We start from the raw sequence: 24,995 nt of genomic DNA on the forward strand, positions 1-24,995 counted from the left end.
ACAGATTGCACATCACAAACATTAACACTGCTATCTTTTTTCGTGTCTGCCGTTTCTATAGGAGGGTGACAATTTGTTAAATTCCAATGGATGTTTTTCAAATGTTGACAAGCAATAAGCAAAAGGAATCAATGAAAACCACAGACAACAAAAAGAGCAAAAAAAAAAAAAAAACAGTACGAGGAAAGTTCGAAGAAAGAGATTTTTTTACAATGTTTCTGTTTGGGGATCGTTGTGCAAACGTGCACAACTGAGCTGCGACCACAGATCTAACTGCTCTGTGGATGATTCATTCAGGCATTTCAAGGTCACTTTGTTGTAATGAAAGCATCTGTTGAATGTACTTCGTAGTAACGTGATTTCCATAGGCTCATGTCATATGGGGAAACTGTCGGGACCGTAACAATACTTTGTTGTAATACTCTCTCACCTCGGTCTCTCTCCTCTCTCTGCACCGCTGCAAAGCCCCGCCCGCCAAGCGTTCTGAAAAGTCTGAGTGAGTCGCTGTTGCCGGCAGTTCTCTCGCGGCCCGGCTGTCAGACGGCTGCGGACCGGGGGTTGGGGACCCCTGCACTATATGATAATGACAATTTTGAAAAACAAGGTTTATTTAAATATCAGTGTGATATTATTGAATCTTATGGTTTACAGTATATTTGACTTCTTTCCTATAATTATTGAGATACTTCCATATTGACTTCTGTCCCAAGTGCCAGAACATTAGCTGTACATAACTACCTACACTCATAATATTCTCATTCCAATACACACACGTGAAAGTTCTGCGCATGGCACCTATAGCTCTGTGATGTCATACTGACCTCACAAAGCATCATGGGGCACTGTAAAAAACAATGTTTGCCTAAGCCAGCCACAAGGCATATTTCTAGGAAAACATTTGGTGATCAAGGTTAACCCCAAAAACAGCATATTCACTGTAAAAAAATGCTTTGGCATAGTTGTTGTCAAGGGTAGAGCTTGCTTATGCTTTCTGTGCCTATGGGTTATACTTTTAATTTTCTGGTCTTCCTTTCATATCCTAAAGATGTGTAACTACCTATTCTAAATTTGCTGAGAGCACGTGTATGTATGTGTGTGTAAGAGAGGGCATGTGATGGAGTAATATCCCATTGGGCGTTGCTTTCTACATTTTACCTAAACTACTGAGGTAGTCTCCAGTTCCACTGATCCTAAATTGGATTAAGTGGGTCTGCCAAAGTTTTATGTTATAAAACAAGATGAACATCCCTCCTCACTAATATTTGTGATAGCTGAGGGGTATTCAGAAAGCTTACACACAAAACCATTGAGTGAATTTTTCATTCCAGACATTGTGGCACCATTTTATTGCTACAGTTTTTCTCACTGATAAATGTGTGTATTCTTTTCTCCTGAATTGTTTCAAATATCTGCCCCTCTTTGTTAGATTGGGCTGATGCTGTTGTCACAATTACAATAAAGTATATAATACCTGAAACAAGGTTACGGGTGGAGTACTATAAATTATACATAAATTTATATACAGTGGAACCTCGGGTCACGACCGTAATTCGTTCCAAAACTTTGGTCGCAACCCAATTTGGTCGTGACCCGAAGTAATTTCCCCCATAGGATTGTATGTAAATACAATTAATCCGTTCCAGACCATACGAACTGTATGTAAATTTTTTTTTTAAAGATTTTTAAGCACAAATATATATATAACTAAATGCAAAAACATTGAATAACACTGAGAAAACCTTGAACAACAGAGAAAACTAACATTGCAAGAGTTCGCGCTATAGCACTACGAACCGCTCACTAAAAACACTTTTTATTAATGAGTTTTAAGCACAGGGAAAACACGAACATTTGAAAAATCCGTAATTTAATAAACAACCAAGAAAAGTAACAATGCACGCTACGAACCGATCGCTGTAAACAGAAGTGAAGTGGAGGTTAAAATCCAGTAGAAAAAAGTCTTCATTAAATGCAACGAGGTTAAAACAATGCTGGAATCAGTCTCTTTAAAAACAAGCCTGGTGCATTCTTTAACTGTCTTCTCAGCCTTATGCGGCCAGCCCTCTCTCTCTCTCTCTCTCTCTCTCATTCGCTTGCTGCACAGGGAATGCACAGGGAGAGACTGAACATGTGCGGAAATCATCGGCGCGCATAAAGCGAAAGGGAAACTGGATTGTTCGTAAATCGAGTGTGTGGTTGTGAACAGATGCAAAAGTTTGGCGAACTTTTTGGTCGTAACCTGATTTGTACGTGTTCAGAGATGTTCGTGAACCGAGGTTCCACTGTGTATATATATATATATATATATATATATAAGCTAAATACCAGTGACTCACTCATCGCAAAATCTCCTGAACCATGAGGGCTTGGGCCTTGAAATTTGGAATGTAGGTTACCCTTAGCCCATAGAACTCGCTAAGAAACAGTTTTAAAAATATTGTGATCCAAGAATGAAATTTTTTATGTCCGCTTTTCACGAGAGAACTACTTAACAGATTTAGATCGGATTTTTTTCTATAATTTGCTTGAACATTCCGTTGATTTTGCGACTTTCTCATTGCGCTAACTATCATAGTTTGCTTGCGGTACCGATTTATTAGCGCAAATCCAAGAGAGACTCATCGGACTGCGGGAAGGGGGCGGGTCCCTCTTCACTCACGCATCTGCCTCGGGGCATAACCTTAGCTGCGCTTAGTTAGCGAACAAGAAAACTACATAACGTATTTAAATCTTTTTTTTCTATAATTTGCTTGAACATTCCGGTTGATTTTGCAACTTTCTCATTGCGCTAAGTACCATAGGTTGCTTGCGGTACCGATGTATTTATGCAAATCCAACAGAGTGGCTGTGGGCTGAGGGAAGAGTGATGTCAGGAGTAGAGAGCTGGGTGGGGCCCTCCTCACTGTCCTGTTTCACTAATACGTGGGCGAAGCCATGGGGGATGACTAGTACAGTATACATCTCTGCGGGACCACATGAATAGCAGGGTCCTTTGTCACAGAGTGGCTCTACATCTACAACTGCTAGCTCCAAGTTCTTATGGTTCCTTTGTAATCTGTGTAGACAGCCTTATTGTACGGTATGCTTGGAAGAAGCTGATGTGCTTCAGTCCAAAATGAGTTAAGTTTGTGTTCTATGCCAGAAATGGCTAGCAGATGCTGATGTACCAGATGTATATTTTATGATGGGCTCACATGTGCCTTTAAGAACACATCATTACAGCTGACCAGCACTTTAAGGTTTCTAATATATTGCAAGATTTATTAAAGATTTGTGAACAAAGACTGGTTTAAGTTTTTCATTTGAATAAGCCATAACTCTTTGCTGGAAAGTATTATATTTTAACACAAATGAATGCTTTGTACATAAATATAAAAACCCATAGTGTACATGCCACTTACTTTTGCACAAACACAAACAAAATATGTTTATGAAGTCTTATTGTATTTCACAATGCAAATTAAGACTTTTCTTACAGATTTAGATATTTAGGAAAGATGATTCAGGTGTGAGTTTTTTGCACTGTAGAGCAATAACCCTCAAGGACTCGTACTGCACAGTGTGTTCATGGTAGCTTCCTCAAGGGAAACTCATCTACTGCACGTAGGGCCTCATGCCGGCTGTAGCTTCAGTCAAAAATGGCGACTAATCAGTCATTTGTAAGGAAGTAGCTATGGTGACAGAGGTGGTGAGGCAAGGACTTTAATTTTTGAGTAGAGCACAGACAAAGACAGTTTCTGTATTGGAAGGATCCCAGAGGAAATTATGGAGTGGTTTCAAGGACAGCACAGATCAGGCTGGAGACCCGCTGAGGTGAAGCCGTCCAAGAGTGTGCACATAGCGTTGAACTCAGGGTTCTGATGTGGAAACCCACCTGGAAGAGGGGCTTGTCAACAGAGTGGCAGGAGCTGCTGAAAACAAAGTGACTGAAGCCGCAGTGAGCCAGGTCACAGCAACATCAAGTCACCTGCCAGATTTGTAAAACAAAGATGTACAGTATGTCCATGCAAGTTAAAGTGGATTACAAAAATGGAAAGTGGATACATATCCGGTTTTAGGAGCCGAACCAGAATTCAGCTTTCTTTCCCAAAGGAGGATGGTTCAAGACTTTGCAAACCTTTGTAAAAAGTCTGGACTGTGTCAGGAGTTGCAGAGATGGACTGATTTTAATATTGACTTGGCACAACACTGTATAGGAAAAGGGGTAAAACTGGCCAGGGAGAGATGATGTTTTCCCTTGTTATTCTCTAAGATTGGTTTTCTGGGGAAGTTGGGGGTCAGTAAGCTGGTCAGGGCATTGAGCAGAAGGAAAATAAGTGATTGGCACAAAGAATAGAAATGGGGGGGGGGGGGGGGGGGGGGGTTGGTGTGTGAAAATGGAGGAGCAGTTTAAAAGGAACTGGGTCTGCTGCTCCTTATGCAGGTGTATTCTAGATTGGGACAATCGTGGAGTGGGTTGGTGGATGATCCTGCCTGCTCCATGTAGAATGTCATTTGGAGTGTGGCAAGTTGTGATTTGGCAAAGGTGTTTACCTGTGTGTATAACTGTATTTAAATAGTTAAACAGCTAGGCACTTACTTTGAGTGTTGTAAAGTGATGTCACAAATGGCGATGCAACTATGTGGATGTGCACAGCCACAGGAAAGCAATTGCTGAGAGTTTTGGAGTGCTCCACTGCTCCATTCCAGGTTGGGACATGTGGCAGTATCCAGTTGCTTGACACTGAGCTGTGGGTGAAAGAGAGAAAAGCTAGTAAAGCCATTTGTGTTTGAGAAGAGGGTAGAGAGAGAAGCGAGAGAGTGTTTACCTGCTGGAGGGTAAAAGAGTGTTGGAGTGTCTGTGGCCGATCACACGCACACACAAGTGTGGGTCATGGATTTGTAGGCTTTCTTCTGGCACATGGAGCAGTTTACGTAAGGCATGCACAGTAACTGGAGGGGGCAGAGTGAGCCATCCATTGGGATTACTGGAGGAGATCTCAGCGGTGACCCGGGTTCACTTCCTGGGTCCTCCCTGCGTGGAGTTTGCATGTTCTCCCTGTGTCTGCGTGGGTTTCCTCCGGGTGCTCCGGTTTCCTCCCACAGTCCAAAGACATGCAGGTTACGTGCATTGGCGATTCTAAATTGTCCTTAGTGTGTGCTTGGTGTGTGGGTGTGCTCCCTGTGGTGGGCTGGCACCCTGCCTGGGGTTTGTTTCCTGCCTTGCGCCCTGTGTTGGCTGAGATTGGCTGCAGCAGACCCCCGTGACCCTGTAGTTAGGATATAGCAGGTTGGATAATGGATGGATGGATGGATCTCAGCGGTTAGACCGACATCAGTGGTCATCTCCATTTTACATCTGCAAATCTGTCATGGGTAATGGGTTTACCACGGGACTCCTGCATAGCCTTATGTGAAGAGAGGATGGGGTCACACATTTTTATTTATACCCTACAACACAGAAGTGGAGATGAATACAATATCGCAAGATGTTTTTTTTATTTGAGTTTTTTTGATGGTCCCCTGAGTAACCTGAGAGAAGGTGAAGGGGGAAAGAGTTGAAACTTCTGACATGTTTTTGTTTTTTGGACTCTGAAAGTCCTTGGTGGTCCCTTTTGAGCTGCATGGATAAGAGAGAAGGGAAAGGGACTAAAGTCCTTGAGTTTTTGGAGATGTTTTCTTATTATTTTTTTATAGTCACATACACATAAACTAAATTTTGGATGGACTTACATTTCACCTTTTGATAGAAACTAATGCTTTGATATAACGTGTTTTTAATAAGGAACTGTTTGTTATTGCAACATCTTGTCTTTGTCACTCTCACACACCCTGGTTTATCCTCGGTGCGACTACTCATTGTGCCATCGTTGAACCACTGCATGGTGCATGGTGGGTACAGAGCATCACAGCAGCACTTCTGATTTTTATTAATTAAATATTAATTAAAAAATAACAGTAAATCAAAAATGTAGTGAATTAATTCAAATACCATTCCTCAGGAAAAAAAGCAATTTCAAGTGTAATCCTGTCAGTGAATTCCTCACCCTGATAAGGTTGTTTGAAGGACATGGCCTATAAGAACATGCGTCTACACACACTTTTAGCTTTTCTAATTCCATACTAGTGCAATCAGAGCTGACTCTGTGTTTGTATACATGTATGTCACGCCTTATAAGTTCATTCTTCTTCTTTCGGCTGCTCCTGTTAGGGGTTGCCACAGCGGGTCATCTTCTTCCTTAACACCTTGTAAGTTCTTTGACAGTGAAAATAAAAGTCAGTTCACTCATATTGTGTTCATTGACTTGGACTGAATAAAAGCACTTTTGTCTGAGAAGGAGACAACGTTTGAGCCAAGGAAAGTGAAAACGTTACTGAAGAATAGATTCAGGTTTGTTGTCAGTTGGGACTGCACACTGCTTTGATCCTAGCACACTTAAACTCTTTGTGCCTTGACCAGAAGCAGATGCACATTTAAAGGTTTACCATCAATGGACATAGCGAAGGAGTGAAGGGTCAGGGTCGGCTTAGGGCCGAGTGTACCAGCACTTCCATGCCATTCAGTACTGCTGTGTGCTGCTGTGCTTTAGACATTTTATTTCATTGTTTGCCTGCTGTTTACTTGGTGATCATTAATCAATACAATGTCAATGTCAATACCTATGCCTAGGTGAATTTAAAAAGCAGTGTACAGAATAAGCCTCAGATATTAATATTGAGATATAACGGAGAGTGAAATAGGGGGAAGCTTAAAATGGTAGATGAGGAATTCAAATAGAATTCTTTATTTTTTAGACAGAGTAAGTTAGTTTCAAATGCATTTTAAATTTTACTTTTGCCTACCAATTTTTGACCAGCTCATGATGTGGAAAACATCTATGGCCATAAAAAAGAGATTTATAGTAATGAGTATGTAAATGATTGATCGTGCAAGCAGCCACATATATTAATTGCACTGACTAGAAATGATTTGAAGGTTGACAATGTACAGTCAGTAGACAGATTAAATTAAAGAGCTTCATCAAGATTAATGACTATACTTTTCACTTTACTTCCATTCTACATTTTATGACTGTAAAAAGTCATTAAAAGCTGGAGAAAGATCTACAACTTTCCCAACTAGAGCGTGTAGAAAAGTGATTATTTCTGAATTGTGAGTGATCAGCTAACGCAATACTGAAGTGAGTTGGTCTGAGCGTCAGCATCATGCTAAGTGACCCACTAAATGTATGGGAAGAGACCCTAGCAGTGGGCCACCATTCATATTACCAGGTATGCCAGAGATGACAAATAATCAGGAAGAATGCTTTTACTCTTAGAAGTGTAACACACACATCATTTAACCAGCGCCATGTCCAGGAGTCGTTCTTTCCTTGCAACTGGTGCTGAGATAGTGGGCAGCATCTCCACGTTACTTTTAAAGGAATACTTCACCCAAAAATTGTGATTTTTTTTATGTTACTTGTCCCATGTAGTTTGTAGTGATGGCACATTATACCAGTGGTGAGCTGTGTTCGCAGAAAATAGCAGAGCACTAAACACTGGCATGATTAAACATAATAATAATAATAAATTTTATTTATATTGCACTTTATATTTTAGCAATCCCAAAGTGCTACAGAGTAAAAATAGAATAATAAATAAAAAAAAAAGAAGAATCTATAAAATACTTTAACAAAATGACTTTCTAAAAAGATGAGTTTTTAGGTTTTGCTTAAAGGCCTCAGTCGACTGTGGGGCTCTCAGGTAATCAGGGAGGGCATTCCACAGCCTCGGCGCCACCGATGAAAACACTCTGTCACCCATGCTGCTGAGCTTAGTTCTGGGGACTTGAAGGGTGTTAGTGTGTACAGAGCGGAGGGAACGTAAGGAGTTATGAGGGGTAAGGAGTTCCTATAGATAAGGAGGGGCATGTCCATAAATGCACTGGTGGGTAAGAAGGGAGACCTTGTACTCTATTCTGAATGAAACAGGGAGCCAGTGAAGGGTTTTCAGGATTGGGGTGATGTGATCATGCTTTCGCACCCTCATCAGGATCCTGGCAGCGCTGTTCTGAATATACTGGAGTCTCTGGATACTCTTGCCAGGAATCCCAATGAGGAGCGCATTACAGTAATCCAGCCTGGAAGAGACAAAGGCATGGACGAGCTTCTGTGCATCTGCCGTCATCAGAAGATCATTGGTGACCCTGACCAGGGCTGTTTCGGTTTTTCAAAATTAAACTTTGCTTTGCATCTGAACAATTGCCAAAGTACACAGTAAATAATAAACAGGAAAAAATATTGTTGTGTACATCATGCACTACTTCCTTTGCCTACATTCTTCCACTCAGTAATTATTACATTTTCACAATTAATTCAAAAAGTGTGAAGTTTCTTTGACCTTCAACAAATAGTGATACTGCCTAGCTCAGCATATTTTATTCTCTAAATGAAGACAGAGCTGAAAAGTTGTGAATTAGGAGACTGCGGACTCTTTGCATCGAAAGGATCCAAAACAAACTATTCTTCCCAGGGATTTTGATGTGCAGTGTGATTAGGACAACCGGTTCACACCGTCAGTGTGTTTAATCATAATAACTAGGGTGTGCTTCAGGTCAGGCTCTGCCTCCTCGACCCTGTAATGGGGAAATAGGCTTTATGAATTGATGAGTGACAGTGTAATGGAAAAAATAGATTTAGAAAATGGATATACGATCCAGTAATGAAAACGTAGATTCAGAAAATATGGGTTTAGAAAACAGTTAGATGGATGGATGGGTAAAAAAAAATAGCAAAACTTCCAACCATTAAGTTGCTGTTCTTATTACTGCAGGGCATTGCCCATAATATGCTATGTGCTGTATAAGTCATTAAAGATGAGTTGTCTAAAACAGTACATTAAAGTCATTCATCACACCAGTTCAGTTACCTCCATTGAAGAAGAAGAAGAAGAAGAAGAAGCCAGTTCAAACTCCTACAGCACCTGTAGCATATAGGTTTTGAATAAAAATGTAATCTCCTAGTATGTGCAATTCTGTATTATTTATTTGTTCCTGTGAAATTACATTAATTCCTCTACTTAAATTAGCCTACATGTATAGAATCTATTCTAAATTAATTTGAGAAGCACGTTTTTGTATTCTGAATACCAAGATAAATAAGCAGCTAAAGGAAGAAATTCAGATCTAAATGGATACTCGGGTTTGAAGTTCTCAGCAGACTTTGCTTCATTTAAACTTACAGTAGCCTACAGTACTGAGAGCGCTAAACAGAATGTCTAAATATGGATTGCCTTCATCCAGGGATGAGCCAGTCATTGTTTCCTTGTAGAATTTCCATTAATCAAATATATTACAGTATTTTTTCAAATCACATAAAAATTCAATGGGAGTCACTGTTCTTCCTTTTTTTCCAGGATCCATGCAGGAACCGATCCAGGTGTCCATTGCTGGTCACACTCACTTAAACTGGCCCAATCTCGAGTCACCGATTAAAATTACATTCACGTCATGCACAGCAATGCTTCCAGCTGCACCCCCATGTTAGCCTGTGTGGTATTGTATTATTGTATAAATCAAATAAAAAGGCACATGTATATGTACCATTTCCCAGCAAACATCAGGTACAAGGCAGGACAGCACCCTGGATAGAAGGCCAGCACACACACTCACAAATACACACATTAGGGGCCAATTTAGCATTGACAATCCATTTAACGTGTTTCTTTTATATGTCTTCATGTCTTATATGTTGTACTCACTGTATGGTGCTGTATTCATTGTCTTTTGTTTATATTGTAATACAGTCAGTCACTAGTGTTAGTTAGAATTTCTTTTTAGTATGTACATGTCATAATACATTTGAACATAAATGGTATGAAAATATGTGGTAACAAATTTCTTTGAGTCCAGTAGAGCACCTTTCTCTTGCTAGCTCAACATATGATATATTAGCTTATCACAGTGTTCCTCAGTAGCTGGCTTTATATGTGGAAAACTTGTGTCATTTGCTTTATTCTCCCAGTATTTTCTTTCATCCCAGAATTCCAGTTGCAACAGTTCTTGTTGTTTATTCCCCTAAAGAGATTTAATAACCATTAGATCCTCATCTCTTCCGTTTTCTTTTACGGAAATGAGATCATACAATTGTTTTCTAAGCTTAAGGACCCTGTACCTGGATGCAGAAACTATAAACATAAACAGTACGACCAAAAGTAGACAGCTTGCAGATTGTATTTGGTTTGTCAACAATTTTTTGGTGTCTTTCTCTAGGACGTGCCCTGCTGAGACTAAATGGAGAGAAGCTGGAACGAATGGGAATTGTACAGGAATCCTTACGGCAGGAGGTTCTACAGCAAGTGCTGCAACTGCAGGTTCGGGAAGAAGTGCGAAATCTTCAGCTCCTCAGCCAAGGTAAGCAAGCACTTGACTTTGAATGATACATACTGAATGGTAGAAAGTTTTCTGAAGACTTTTGTGTATGAAGTAAAATGGACAGTACAATTCATTAAGATTACGACACTCGTTGCCTTATTAACAGTGGAGACATACCTCTTCCTGGAGAAACAGTCCTATTACTTGTAACCTTTTGGCTGGAAAAAAAAACAACCCATAAATATGGTTACAAAAACACATATGAGCAATAGAGATGGAAATTGTAATTAGATTGAATTTAAATGTTGACATTGAAAGCAGCAAACCATCAGAGCAAGAATCTCCATTTCCCCTTAGTGAAAGCAGGAAGTCAACCATCCTCTTGTCTACTGTGAGTCCCACCAGGTGGCTCGCCTCTGAAAACATCTGCTAAGAAGACATAAGCAGTGAGTGTGAGCAGCACAAGTCCAGCCAGTATCTGGTGCCTGTTTTATAACTTTCTCCATTGCTACATTTTAACATTTTGTTCAGCTACTAAACTCCAAATAATGTGTTTTATAGTAATGAATCTGAGGTTTTGGCTTCCTGAGATTTAGATTGTTTCATGTTTAAAAACGTTTTTCTTGTTATTTGTGATTTGTACGATTAGGGTAGTGATGTTTCAATGGACATGTTGGTGAAGGGAACAGAGGAGAGGAGGAGGTGATGGGTAGGTATGGTGTCAAGGAGAGGAGTGAAGAAGGTCAGAGGATAGTGGATTTTGCCAAAAGGGTGGACATGGCTGTGGTAAATACATATTTTAAGAAGAGGGAGGAACATACATACATTACATCCTATGTAGAAGAGTCGATCTGAAGGAGATTGAAGACTGCAAAGTGGTGGCAGGGAAAAGTGTAATTAAGCAGCATAGGATGGTGATCTGTAGGATGATGTTGAAGATCAAGATGAGGAAAAGAGTGAGGGCAAAGCCAAAGGATCAAATGGTGGAAGTTGAAAAAGGAAGACTGCAAGGTTGAGTTTAGGGAGGAGGTGAGACAGGCACTGGGTGGCAGTGAAGAGTTACCAGACAGCTGGGAAACTACAGCAGATGTAGTAAGGGTGACAGCGAGAAGGGTGGTTGGTGTGACATCTGGACAGAGGAAGGGGGAAAAGGAAACCTGGTGGTGGAATGAGGAAATACAGAAGAGTATACAGAGGAAGAGGATGGCAAAGAAGAAGTGGGATAGTCGGAGAGATGCAGAAAGTAGACAAGAGTACAAGGAGATATAGCGCAAGGTGAAGAGAGAGGTGGTGAAGGCTAAAGAAAAGGCGTATGATGAGTTGTATGAGAGGTTGGACACTAAGGAGGGAGAAAAGGACATGTACCGATTGGTTAGACAGAGGGACCAAGCTGGGAAAGATGTGCAGCAGGTTAGGGTGATAAAGGATAAAGATGGAAACGTACTCACAAGTGAGGAGAGTGTGTTGAGCAGGCGAGGAGAGTGTGTTGAGCAGATGGAAAGAGTACTTTGAGAGGCTTATGAATGAAGAGAACGAGAGCGAGAAGAGGTTGGATGATGTAGAGATAGTGAATCAGGAAGTGCAACGGTTTAGCAAGGAGGAAGTAAGGACAGCTATGAAGGGGATGAAAAATGGAAAAGCCGTTGGTCCAGATGACATACCTTTGGAAGCATGGAGGTTTTTAGGAGAGATGGCAGTGGAGTTTTTAACCAGGTTGTTTAATGGAATCTTGGAAAGTGAGAGGATGCCTGAGGAGTGGAGAAGAAGTGTACTGGTGCCGATATTTAAGAATAAGTGGGATGTGCAGGACTGCAGTGACTACAGGGGAATAAAAGTGATGAGCCACAGAATGAAGTTATGGGAAAGAGTAGTGGAAGCTAGGTTAAGAAGTGAGGTGATGATTAGTGAGCAGCAGTATGGTTTCTTGCCAAGAAAGAGCACCACAGATGCAATGTTTGCTCTAAGGATGTTGATGGATAAGTTTAGAGAAGGCCAGAAGGAGTTGCATTGCGTCTTTGTGGACCTGGAGAAAGCATATGACAGGGTGCCTTGAGAGCAGCTGTGGTATTGTATGAGGAAGTCGGGAATGGCAAAGAAGTACGTAAGAGTTGTACAGGATATGTACGAGGGAAGTGTGACAGTGGTGTGGTCTGCGGTAGGAGTGACAGATGCATTCAAGGTGGAGGTGGGATTACTTATTTGCAATGGTAATGGACAGGTTGACAGACAAGATTAGACAGGAGTCCCTGTGGACTATGATGTTTGCTGATGACATTATGATCTGTAGTGATAGTAAGGAGCAGGTTGAGGAGACCCTGGAGAGGAATGAAGGTCAGTAGGAACAAGACAGAATACATGTGTGTAAATGAGAGGGAGGTCAGTGGAATGGTGAGGATGCAGGGAGTAGAGTTGGCGAAGGTGGATGAGTTTATATACTTGGGATCAACAGTACAGAGTAATGGGGATTGTGGAAGAGGTGAAAAAGAGAGTGCAGGCAGGGTGGAATGGGTGGAGAAGAGTGTCAGGAGTGATTTGTGACAGACGGGTATCAGCAAGAGTGAAAGGGAAGGTCTACAGGATGGTAGTGATACCAGCTATGTTATATGGGTTGGAGATGGTGGCACTGACCGGAAAGCAGGAGACAGAGCTGGAGGTGGCAGAGTTAAAGATGCTAAGATTTGCATTGGGTGTGACAAGGATGGACAGGATTAGAAATTAGTACATTAGAGGGTCAGCTCAAGTTGGACGGTTGGGAGACAAAGTCAGAGAGGCGAGATTGCGTTGGTTTGGACATGTGCAGAGGAGAGATGCTGGGTATATTGGGAGAAGGATGCTAAGGATAGAGCTGCCAGGTAAGAGAAAAAGAGGAAGGCCTAAGAGAAGGTTTATGGATGTGGTGAGAGAGGACATGCAGGTGATGGGTGTGACAGAACAAGATGCAGAGGACAGAAAGATATGGAAGAACATGATCCGCTATAGCAACACCTAACGGGAGTAACCGAAAGAAGAAGAAGAAGACGACCATTAGTGTAGTGATGTAATTTTGTGTTTTGATTTCTGTATGGGCATTTTCATTTTGTGACTATCTTTGCACCACTGCAGCCTTGTTGTTTATGGTTGCTATGCCCATTGCCAGTCATATGACATGAAGGTCATCTCTCACCCTGCTTATTGTTGTAAAGTTCCAGCACAGACTGGCCTGTTGTGATCTGATGAAGACTGGAGAGAAGTAAATGCAAGGCTGCAACCAGGAAGTGAATTACAAAGAGTATGGCAAAAAATAAACGCTACTTAAAGGCAAAGGACGGATACTGAATAAAAAGAAACAGATAATGGCATTAACCAACTTCATAAGTCAAAGAATGTTGCCAGAAGCAGGACTAAGGACCAAATTTAAAAAGTAGTGACTGCAAACACTCGTAGTTCCTGGTCAGCGTTTACTTTTCTGTGACTCCTTTGAATGTACATGTTGGAGTTTAATATTAGCAGGCATCGACTTGTGCTCCTCCATTTTAGGTTTATATGGAAAGCTCAAGGGTGAGGAGCAGTAGCTGCAAAATATTTATTTAAGACCCTAACATAAGAAAAGGCATACAGGTAATTTTCCAGAGGCACTGCACTAGCATGCCTTACCTGATGCAGTACAAATGGTATTCTTCATGCTTTAACTCTGATTTGAATTTTTAAATGACACATCGTGACCAGACCACCAGTAAGACATTAACTTGTCCACACTGGGGCAATGTGAAAGTGTGACCCTATGAAGTTTCTTTAAAATGTTCATGTTTTGTCATTTAAATAAAATTTACAAAATGCTTATTGCTGTTTGCAATTTAATAAAGCAAGCCCACTTGACCTTACTAAAGGGACCCCAGAGTGGAAGGGAGACGTTAGTATTATTAATAAACTTCCAAACGGCAGACCTTTATTGTATTCCATTATAATTGTGAACACTAACCAGCTAAATGTAGCATTCATCGCTGGTGCTTGAAGAGTTTTCTGTTTAAAGAAAATATGTATAGTCTGTAGTTCTAGGTACATATTGTACATATTTTGTATTTTCATTGATTGTGTGGTTTATTTAATTGAAGCGGCATTTATTAAAATAAAGTTAACGGAGTGAAACATGCAGTATTAACAGACTACAAACTCAAAGAAAAAGCTGAAGTGTCATTAGATAAGCAGGAAATGCAGAGGAAGAGCAGTAACACATACTTCTAGGGCAGAACAATTATTTTGATTTATTTGTAGCATTAATGTAGATATTAGCATTTTGTAATTTATGAGAAAGTATGAATGTCCATGTATGTGCTTTTAGAGTGAATGTCCTCAATTCTCAGATTAGGAGGTTATGTAACCCAGATTTCCTTACGTTCCCAGTTTAGACTTTTTGATCTTGGCTATACAGTATTTCTTTTCAGTAAGATACTGTCTATCAGTTTGTTTCATGGAGAGTTATTACAGTTCTGTTTTATTATAACTGTCTTGGTAGAGTCTGCACATTCTCCCTGTGTCTGTGTGGGTCTTTACTCCCTGACCCCAAAGATATGTGTCTAGAGATGTGTGCATGAATGTGGCCTGTGATGGACTGGCACACCATCTGAGGTTGGCGCTGGCCTTGTGTCTAACGTTGTTGGGATAGGCACCACATTCAGTTGCTCTAATGCTTTGGAAAAGGCCAACAGAAGCGTTACAGCGCCAAAATTCAAACCCGTACCCTCCGCCCATAACCACAGCTGCTCTCCCCCTTTCCTACTTCACCGCTGCTGCACGTGCAGACTCTACTGCTTACTGGCCTTTTCTAGCATTGAGGAAATGAGGAGACACTCGTGCAGATGTCCAAAGTTTGAAAATCTGGCCACCCTGACTGACAATGAGTGCCGCAGTAAGAGCAAGTCTACTGAAGGAGAGAACACTGCAGGGCTGCTACGCAGAAGGAACTTTTGCTGAAGTTTGCTTGAAATGAAACCCCACACAACGCTCCTCTCTCTGAGACTTGCTGTATTTTTTAACAGTGCACCTTTCTCGCAACAAGCCGCATATCTTTAGCAAGTTAACGGATGCTGCTGGTCCTCACCAGAGCCAGTCAAGGAGTGGGTGACAGTTTTACTACTGGTTTTCTTCTGTAAAGATGTTTCTGTTAACTCGTGTTCCAAACTAGCCAGAGTGTACATAACTTGGTCAGTCCAGTGTTGTTTCCTGCCTTGTGCGCAATGCTGCAGGATAAATGGTGAAGTCTGTTGACCCCGGACTAAACTGGATTAAAAGAGTTTTTAGCAAGATATTGATTTGCCATACCTTAGGAGTGTTATAATTGGGCTTCTGTGTAATAAATGAAGTATCGGATGTCAAGGCCTCCATGAGCGTTGTCGTTTGATTCAGAGGTTATTTTTCTCTTTGCAACTGAGAATGGCTTAAACATCTCAATTGATTTGCCAGTATGTGTCATCAGAGTTATTGGCATAATACGAGTAGAAGACCCTCATTTTGTTCACCACAATTCCAGTTCAGCATACAGACAATCGATTCAATTCTGTACATTAGATTAGCTTATTGGAAACGTAAAGCTAAACTCCTACTCTTCCAAATGATCTTCAGGTAACGAGGGGAAAGGACATTTTTGCTGGTAGTTTTTTACTGAACCTGTTGTTACATCCTTTTTATGGCAGTTTTTATGAGGACAACCCTCCATTGAACTTTAAATAAATTAAATGACTAATGCCTTTAAAAGCATCATCAAACCACGCACTTTTGCTACAGAATCTCCAAAGTCCCATTTCTCAAGCTCCAGGTAAACTCAGTTAGACCCCTCAGTTAGACCCCTGTCACATCTACAAGAACTAAAGGACCAAAAATCGCCTCACAAAATGAAGAAAACGGATGTTGTGGACCACACAAACAGATGGGTGGCTATTGGAAGGTTGGAGTCAACAACAAAGTGGAAAAATATAAAGGATGCTATACATTAATTGGCTACCAAAATATGTCAACCTCATGATACTTTCATGGCACAATGGGACATTTGAAACTGTGCTGATGAACTGTAATGAACTGTGCAGTCTGTCAGCCCCTACTTGTGTAATCTGACGTGTTTTGAGGCAAAGACACTCAGCTACACTCTTTAAACAAGCGGCATGCTATCCGACTTGCAGTTGTGTAGTGTAACACCAGTGTAGCAGCTTCAGAGTCTTTCTTTGCAGTGGTGGTCTGGGCCCAATTTTTGTATTTTGTGTACAGTGGATGTGCTGGTCTGATAGAAATGGAAAGTCTCCTCAAAGCATCTGCGGACAGCCACACTACTTACACACCTCAGAACTTTCAGTGGGAACTGACTCAGCTGTCTTTACCAGTAAAATTTTACTTTTTATTTGGATGTTTATGAATGACTGTGAAAGAGTGTGAGGTAAAGACCAAGGCGGCCATTTTAAATTTACCGTGTATCACAAACACAGTTCCAGTCATTTAGATATTACATAAGATTCAGTCTCGACAAAGGGAAAGAAGAATGGCATCAATAAAATGAAGGGAAGACAATCTTAATATGAAATGCTGACTCATTAGAGTAATGTGAATTTCATATTGTCCATCACATTTACTGTGAGTTTTAAAATGACATAAGGTCCATAACTGTAGTAGAGCTGTGCAGTGTCAAAGGGGTTAGTGCTGCCACCTCAATGCTCCATTGTCCCCCATTCACTTCCAGTTTTCCCTTTGTCTGCATGGGTGTTTCTTTAGCTACTTGGGTCTTCCTCCCATATTCCAAAGACTCGACGAGCAGAGGAGACTACATGGGGACCTAATCCAGGTATTTAAAATCCTCAATGGCATTGATAAAGCAGATCCCGTGGAATTCTTTCAGCTGAAGGGTGAATCGCGTACTGGAGGAGGAAACTGAGGGGAAGTACATTTAGAACTGAAGCCAGGAAACATTTCTTTAATGCAAAGGGTTATGGGAATCTGGAACAAACTGTAGAGACATTTACATGAAACAGAAAACTGGAGAACTTTTAAGAAAAATCTGGATGAGATATTGGGACAGCTTAGTTACTAGCTAAACAACAGGGCTTCACAGACTGAATGGTCTCTTCTCCTTATGTTCTGATATTCTTAATGTTCCAGAGTCCTAGATTTTAGGTTTGCTGTTGATTTCAGATTGCTCCCGTGTGAGCAGGAATGTGAGCATGTGTGCCCTGTGATGGACTGGCACCCGATCCAGGGTTGGTGCCAGCCTTGTGGCTCACGCTGCTAGAATGAGCTGCAGACCTCTGTTATCAGCTCAGATCAAATGATATGCTCTGTCAACGATTCAATATTGTCTCTTTCTCTGTTTTACTAAAAGTGTCCATAACTGCATTTTATCTCATTACTTGTTAAAAAGGGTGATCTATATTTAGACCTCATTTCTCAAAAAATCCAAAGTTGTTTCACGGAAAGTCCGTATCAGTGGTGTCATTCATTACTACAGTTAACTCAGCAATGTGCTCTGCTACTTAAAGCCCAGACCTTTTTTCTTTAATCTCTTTCTCCTGAAGCCAGAATACCCTGTTCATATTCCGACACTGTAAATTATTTATGATTCCACTCACTGTGAAAGGAAGCCTAGTAATGAAGGGGCATTTTGTTCTTGTCATTCATTCACATTCATCGCCTTTGCTGCTCTGAGGGTCCTTTGTACTGCCACACATTTTTAGAAATGTCATCATTCTCGGCAGCCTTTTCTTTTTTCATTTTTGACTCCCACATGGTGCACACAAGAAAAGTCTCATCACATGGGGAAGATCCGGGCACAGCTCATCCATTTTTCATTCTAACCAGTTACTTAGTTAGAATTCACAGCTTGCTGTTAATGGCGTGTCATTGAATGGACTCGCCTGACTCTGCTGCGCCATTTGGCCTCGCTCATTAGAGCTGCGACTTTTTGATTTGTTCTGCTGTCAGCTGGGTATATCTTGGTTATAATGTTAATGAACTTTATATTGTCAACATTTTTTTGTATTATTAATTGAGATTATTCTGACTCCCTCTGTGTTTAGTGTAGTGTGTGTGTAAGAACAGTGTATAAATGTTGTGAGTTTTAATAATTTACTATCGATGCATTATAATTTTAATGCAGTACACAGATATAAATTGAGCTGAGTCCTGCCGCATCAAACATTCCCACCAGTGTGAATTTTTTTCTTTTGAGAAAATCTAAAAATGTTCGATGGACTGTTATGGATTAGCCCACCCTCTGTTTTTTCTCTTACTTTTGTGTTTTGTGTAAAAAAAATTTCTATGATGAACATGCCTTGTTAGTAATGGGCAGGTCAAGGATAAGTAAACAGTAAGAAGTTAAATCAAACAAGTGACCAAAAATGTAATAAAAACATTAGGTGATGATCTGCTGTTCATGTGTTAAAAGCTATGTCAGCATAAGGCCTGTTACTGAAATATGAAGAGGAATAAAGGCCACATTACTGTTAACGTCAAAACGTGAGCTTGAAATTAGTTGGTATAAACATCTGTCAGATTGGCGCTGACCACACCGATACGATATGGAGAGAAACCCTCCTGTCAAATGGACCTGCGTGAAAAGGCTGCTCTCTGACATTTTTGCTGGCCTGAAATTAATTATTGTAACCATACTTTCCATGTTGCCAGTTTTCCTGTTTGTTACCAAGCTCTCGACTTCCCATTATATAAGGTCTGTGGTGACAGATACCGTAGCAGGATTGTGGCTCAACTGTCCATGGGTAAGGGGGATTTCTAGTTTTCTGTCCCATTCTCCCTAAATATATCAGAACTTTGCACACTGCGTTTGCACTGAGCTGCTAAACGTCTCCAAGGTCATTTTTACGATTTTCATTGTGAATTCCACTGAAGCCAATGCCTTGCTGGGACCTCACTCTGAGAGCTCACCTTATACCAACACACCATGAGACATAAAGATTCACTGTTCCTGTATTTTCAAATTAGCGCTGTCATGGTTTAAAACTTGTTAGGAACTACCGTTGCCTTTCAAGATGTAGTTTTCATTACATGTGAAGCAGCGACAAGTCAACTTTTCAGTAACAGAATTCTTGTGTTCCCTTGAAAGGTGGCTCAAAGGAGCTTAAGGTGTCTGCACTTCAAGGGCTTTCTCCTCCCTAAACTGAAACAGAGGCTTTATCAACACTGACATTAGCAACAGACAAAAACGTTTTACTGTTTTCAGAACAAAATGCTTCTTCCACACCCCAAAACCATGTCTTCATGGCATCTTTAAATGGTCTGAAAATAAAACATATACTGTATAGTAGCGACCCTCGAAGGCAGCACAAAGGACAGTGAGTAAACATTTGGTAGCTGCCAATGTACCCAGCTTAAGTAACGCAGTCCCTACCGTGCATCCCCCTCTCATCAGCCCAATGTTAAGGTCCCATGCACACCATAAAAAGAAGAAAATCACCAGCGCCTACAGCCTCGCTTGCACCGTTATTGGTCCCCGTCTCTCGCTGGTCTGCCTCCGCTGTTCTCCTGAATCTCCTGTGGTACTCCTTCTGTTTTTGTACCCCTGAATCTGCCCCTCTGCTTTGCCGATTTTGTTGCTCCAACTCGGCGAGACTGCAGTTCCAGATGTTTCTTTTATGCTCCAACTGTGGGTGCATGGTGTGGGGAAGCCCACTCAACGTTACATTATATTTTTACCAGTAAGGAATGATTTTGACATCTGCAGAGTTTGTTCTGTTTTGTTTTTCAACATTCTTCTTCTTCTTTCGGCTGGTCCTGTTGGGGGTCGCCACAGTGGATCATCTTCTTCCATATCTTTCTGTCCTCTGCATCTTGTTCTGTCACACCCATCACCTGCATGTCCTCTCTCACCACATCCATAAACCTTCGCTTAGGCCTTCCTCTTTTCCTCTTCCCTGGCAGCTCTATCCTTAGCATCCTTCTCCCAATATACTCAGCATCTCTCCTCTGCACATGTCCAAACCAACGCAATCTCTCCTCTCTGACTTTGTCTCCCAACCGTCCAACTTGAGCTGACCCTCTAATATACTCATTTCTAATCCTGTCCATCCTCGTCATACCCAATGCAAATCTTAGCATCTTTAACTCTGCCACCACCAACTCTGTCTCCTGCTTTCTGGTCAGTGCCACCGTCTCCAAACCATATAACATAGCTGGTCTCACTACCGTCCTGTAGACCTTCCCTTTCACTCTTGCTGATATCCATCTGTCACAAATCACTCCTGACACTCTTCTCCACCCATTCCACCCTGCCTGCACTCTCTTTTTCACCTCTTCCACAATCCCCATTACTCTGTACTGTTGATCCCAAGTATTTAAACTCATCCACATTCACCAACTCTACTCCCTGCATCCTCACCATTCCACTGACCTCCCTCTCATTTACACACATGTATTCTGTCTTTTTCCTACTGACCTTCATTCCTCTCCTCTAGAGCACATCTCAACCTCTCCAGGGTCTCCTCAGCCTGCTCCCTACTATAGCTACAGATCACAATGTCATCAGCAAACATCATGGTCCACGGGGACTCCTGTCTAATCTTGTCTGTCAACCTGTCCATCACCATTGCAGATAAAGGGCTCAGAGCTGATCCCTGATGTAATCCCACCTACAACTTGAATGCATCCGTCACTCCTACCGCAGACCTCACCACAGTCACACTTCCCTCGTACATTTCCTGTACAACTCTTACGTACTTCTCTACCACTCCTCATACAATACCACAGCTCCTCTCGAGGCACCCTGTCATATGCTTTCTCCAGGTCCACAAAGACGCAATGCAACTCCTTCTGGCCTTCTCTAAACTTCTTCATCAACATCCTCAGAGCAAACATTGTATCTGTGGTGCTCTTTCTTGGCATGAAACCATACTGCTGTTCACTAATCATCACCTCACTTCTTAACCTAGCTTCCACTACTCTTTCCCATAACTTCATGCTGTGACTCATCAATTTTATCCCCCTGTAGTCACTGTAGTCCTGCACATCCCACTTATTCTTAAATATCAGCACCAGTACACTTCTTCTCCACTCCTCAGGCATCCTCTCACTTTCCAAGATTCCATTAAACAATCTGATTAGAAACTCCACTGCCATCTCTCCTAAACACCACCATGCTTCCATAGGTATGTCATCTGGACCAACGGCCTTTCCGTTTTTCATCCTCTTCATAGCTGTACTTACTTCCTCCTTGCTAATCCGTTGCACTTCCTGATTCACTATCTCCACATCATCCAACCTCTTCTCTCTCTCGTTCTCTTCATTCATCAGCCTCTCAAAGTACTCCTTCCATCTGCTCAACACACTCTCCTCGCTTGTGAGTGCGTTTCCATCTTTATCCTTTATCCCCCCCTAACCTGCTGCATATCTTTCTCAGCTCTGTCCCTCTGTCTAGCCAATCGGTACAGGTCCTTTTCTCCCTCCTTAGTGTTCAGCCTCTCATACAACTCATCATATGCATTTTTCTTTAGCCTTCACCACCTCTGTCTTCACCTTGCGCTATATCTCCTTGTACTCTTGTCTACTTTCTGCATCTCTCTGACTATCCCACTTCTTCTTTGCCATCCTCTTCCTCTGTATACTCTCCTGTATTTCTTTATTCCACCACCAGGTTTCCTTTTCCTCCTTCCTCTGTCCAGATGTCACACCAACCACCCTTCTCGCTGTCACCCTTACTACATCTGCTGTAGTTTCCCAGCTGTCTAGTAACTCTTCACTGCCACCCAGTGCCTGTCTCACCTCCTCCCTAAACTCAACCTTGCAGTCTTCCTTTTTCAACTTCCACCATTTGATCCTTGGCTCTGCCCTCACTCTCTTCCTCTTCTTGATCTCCAACATCATCCTACAGACCACCTACACCACCTACAATTTCCCCTGCCACCACTTTGCAGTCTTCGATCTTCTTCAGATCAACTCTTCTGCATAGGATGTAATCTACCTGTGTGCATCTTCCTCCACTCTTGTACGTAATCCTATGTTCCTCCCTCTTCTTAAAATACGTATTCACCACAGCCATGTCCATCCTTTTGGCAAAATCAACTATCCTCTGACTTTCTGCATTCCTCTCCTTGACACCATACCTACCCATCACCTCCTTGTCTCTACTGTTCCCTTCACCAACATGTCCATTGAAATCTGCTCCAATTACCACTTTCTGTCCCTTGTGTACACTGTTCATCACTTCATCCAACTCACTCCAAAAATCTTCTTTTTCACCCATCGCACACCCAACTTGCGGTGCATATGCACTAACAACATTCATCATCACACCTCCAATTTCCAGCTTCATAATCATTACTCTGCCTGACACTCTTTTCACCTCCAAAACACTCTTGACATACTGTCCCTTCAGAATAAGTCCTACCCCATTTCTCCTTCCATGCACACCATGATAGAACATTTTGAATCCACCTCCAATCCACCTGGCCTTACTCCCCTTCCATTTAGTCTCTTGCACACACAATATATCAACCTTCCTTCTCTCCATCATATCTGCTAACTCTCTCCCCTTACCAGTCATACTGCCAACATTCAAAGTTCCTACCCTCAGTTCCACTCTCTTTACTTTCCTCCTTCTGCCTCTGGGCACATCTCCCCCATCTTCTTCTCCTTCTTCTTCTCCTTCTTCGGCCAACAGTAGCTCAATTTCTGCCAGCACCCTGTTGGCTAATAGTACTAGTGGCGGTCGTCGTTAACCTGGGACTCGACTGATCTGGTATGGAAATTTGTATTGTTGTCCGCATATTGATTTGGCAAAATTTTACACCGGATGCCCTTCCTGATGTAACCCTCCTCATTTATCCAGGCTTGGGACCGGCACGAAGGAACACACTGGTTTGTGCATCACCTGTGGCTGGTTGTTTTTCAACGTTATTCATTCTCATATTTTCAAATATTTTACCACTCTCTGTAATTTTCAATAAGCAGCACCATTTTGAGGCCATGGATTAAGCATGGCGCTGGGCAACATGACAAACACCAGTGTGGCGCATGACTTAGGCACAACTGCAATTTAAAAGAAGGTGGTGCACACAGCTAAGTGTCCAAACATTAAGACTCGCCTTTTAGAAGGAATTGCGAGCAAAAACAAAGCAAAGAACTGTGAAAGTTCTGCAGGAGTACCTTTTCTAACTTTGCATTCTGGTTAGCATTTTGATTTGGGTGAAATATCATTGAGCCTTTAGTGAAAAGAGTCTCTTCTTGTTAATTGACAGCGCTCTGTCAGATCTCTCTGTGCAGACCCTACTTGAAGAGCATCTCCTTGCCACTCCAAGCGAGGCTGTCAACCAAAATATTGTTAGGCTCTGCCTGTGGCCCTGCATTCCCATTAGAAAGGCCTTCATAATTTAAAGTACCGTCTGCATGCGCTTACATTTAGCAGCCCTTCTCTGGACTTTTCTCCAGTGCTGTTACGAGTGCAGTACTCCAGATATGGCACACGGGTTAGGTTTGAGAGGTCAGTGATGAGTCTAGTAGAACGTGCACGTCTTTATCAGGACTTACTGTATGTCTCAGCCCAGTTCCTGTATTACAAAATTGTAATGATATTTGTAACTTCCCAATCACTAAACTTTACCCGGATTTACATTACACCTCATTTCCCAAATATCTGCCCATATCTGAATTGTGTCCAGAGGTGACAATGCTCAATTCAGTGTCATCTGCAAGTGGAGCACATTTTAGCTACCTTCTTGTCTAACTTAGTCACTAAGTAAAAAACAGCAGCGTCCCCATCACTGAGTCCTGCGAATTGCCAATTCTGATATTAGTTAATTCTTAAAAATCATTATGGAGTGGCCCATACCGTACATCCACATAAATCTCATTTTAGTGAAATCACAGGAACTCACGCAAAGGAAGATTTCATAATACATCTCGTGTACTGTGCAATTATATAGCACTAACAATATTAACAATATTAGTACACATTGGGTCGCACGATAGAGAGACAGGCAGGAGGGCTTAATGCCTCTGTGCACACCAACTTTTACAGATCGACGTGTGTTTGTTTCTTTCACTTCATCATGCAGTATGTGCTCTGGTGCTGTCAGTTATCTTCATTTATATATTTCATTGACTATGTACAGGTATAGTTTGTGTGTGAGTAGATGTATTTTTAAATAAATTATACATCTCAAAAACTACTTGTACAAACCTTAGGCCAAATCCGTAGGCCTGGTCCTATTACTAAACAGAGCAGACTGCAGAAATCCCATTTCAGTTAAAGTATTTCTATGGCAGTTATGATTGCACTTTGGTCAAACTGTTTTCAAAAGATATGGAACTGAGTATTGGAGTATTGGACCAAACTGGACAAAAAGCAGTAGGCCTGGAACTGTTGGAACAGCAAACATGACACAACTTGTTTGAAGAAGGCAGGTCAGTTTTATCTTAGGTTTCCACAGACATGTATACAGAAGCCATGCTAGTCATCGTTTCTCGACATTTTGAACATCACAGAATCAGAATCAGAAGGAAAGCCACACTGGTTTTTGTACTTTAGCCAGTTCTGTGTTCCTGGCCCTTGTATTGTGATGCTCAGCCTCTAGTGGTTATGCTGTCAAAAGCCATTTAAATGTTGAGTTATGAGCTGTAATATCATATCATATGCTCCATTACAACCAACTGCTTTTGTCAATTGCTGTGAGTAAATGTGTGTGTCTGTGTGTGTGTG

At 41.6% G+C, this 24,995-nt stretch overlaps 1 protein-coding gene across 1 annotated transcript in view; it reads left to right on the plus strand.

Annotated features, from left to right (window-relative positions):
* Positions 1-24,995, plus strand: part of LOC114659257 (sterile alpha motif domain-containing protein 10-like) — a 232,291-nt gene that overhangs the window by 205,713 nt on the left and 1,583 nt on the right. The window contains exon 4 of the mRNA XM_028811643.2: positions 10,232-10,372. Within this exon, the coding sequence (XP_028667476.1) occupies positions 10,232-10,372 (141 nt within the window). The remainder of the gene's footprint in view (positions 1-10,231; positions 10,373-24,995) is intronic.

Source organism: Erpetoichthys calabaricus, chromosome 10 (genome assembly GCF_900747795.2).
Source record: "Erpetoichthys calabaricus chromosome 10, fErpCal1.3, whole genome shotgun sequence".
Lineage (NCBI taxonomy): Eukaryota > Metazoa > Chordata > Cladistia > Polypteriformes > Polypteridae > Erpetoichthys > Erpetoichthys calabaricus.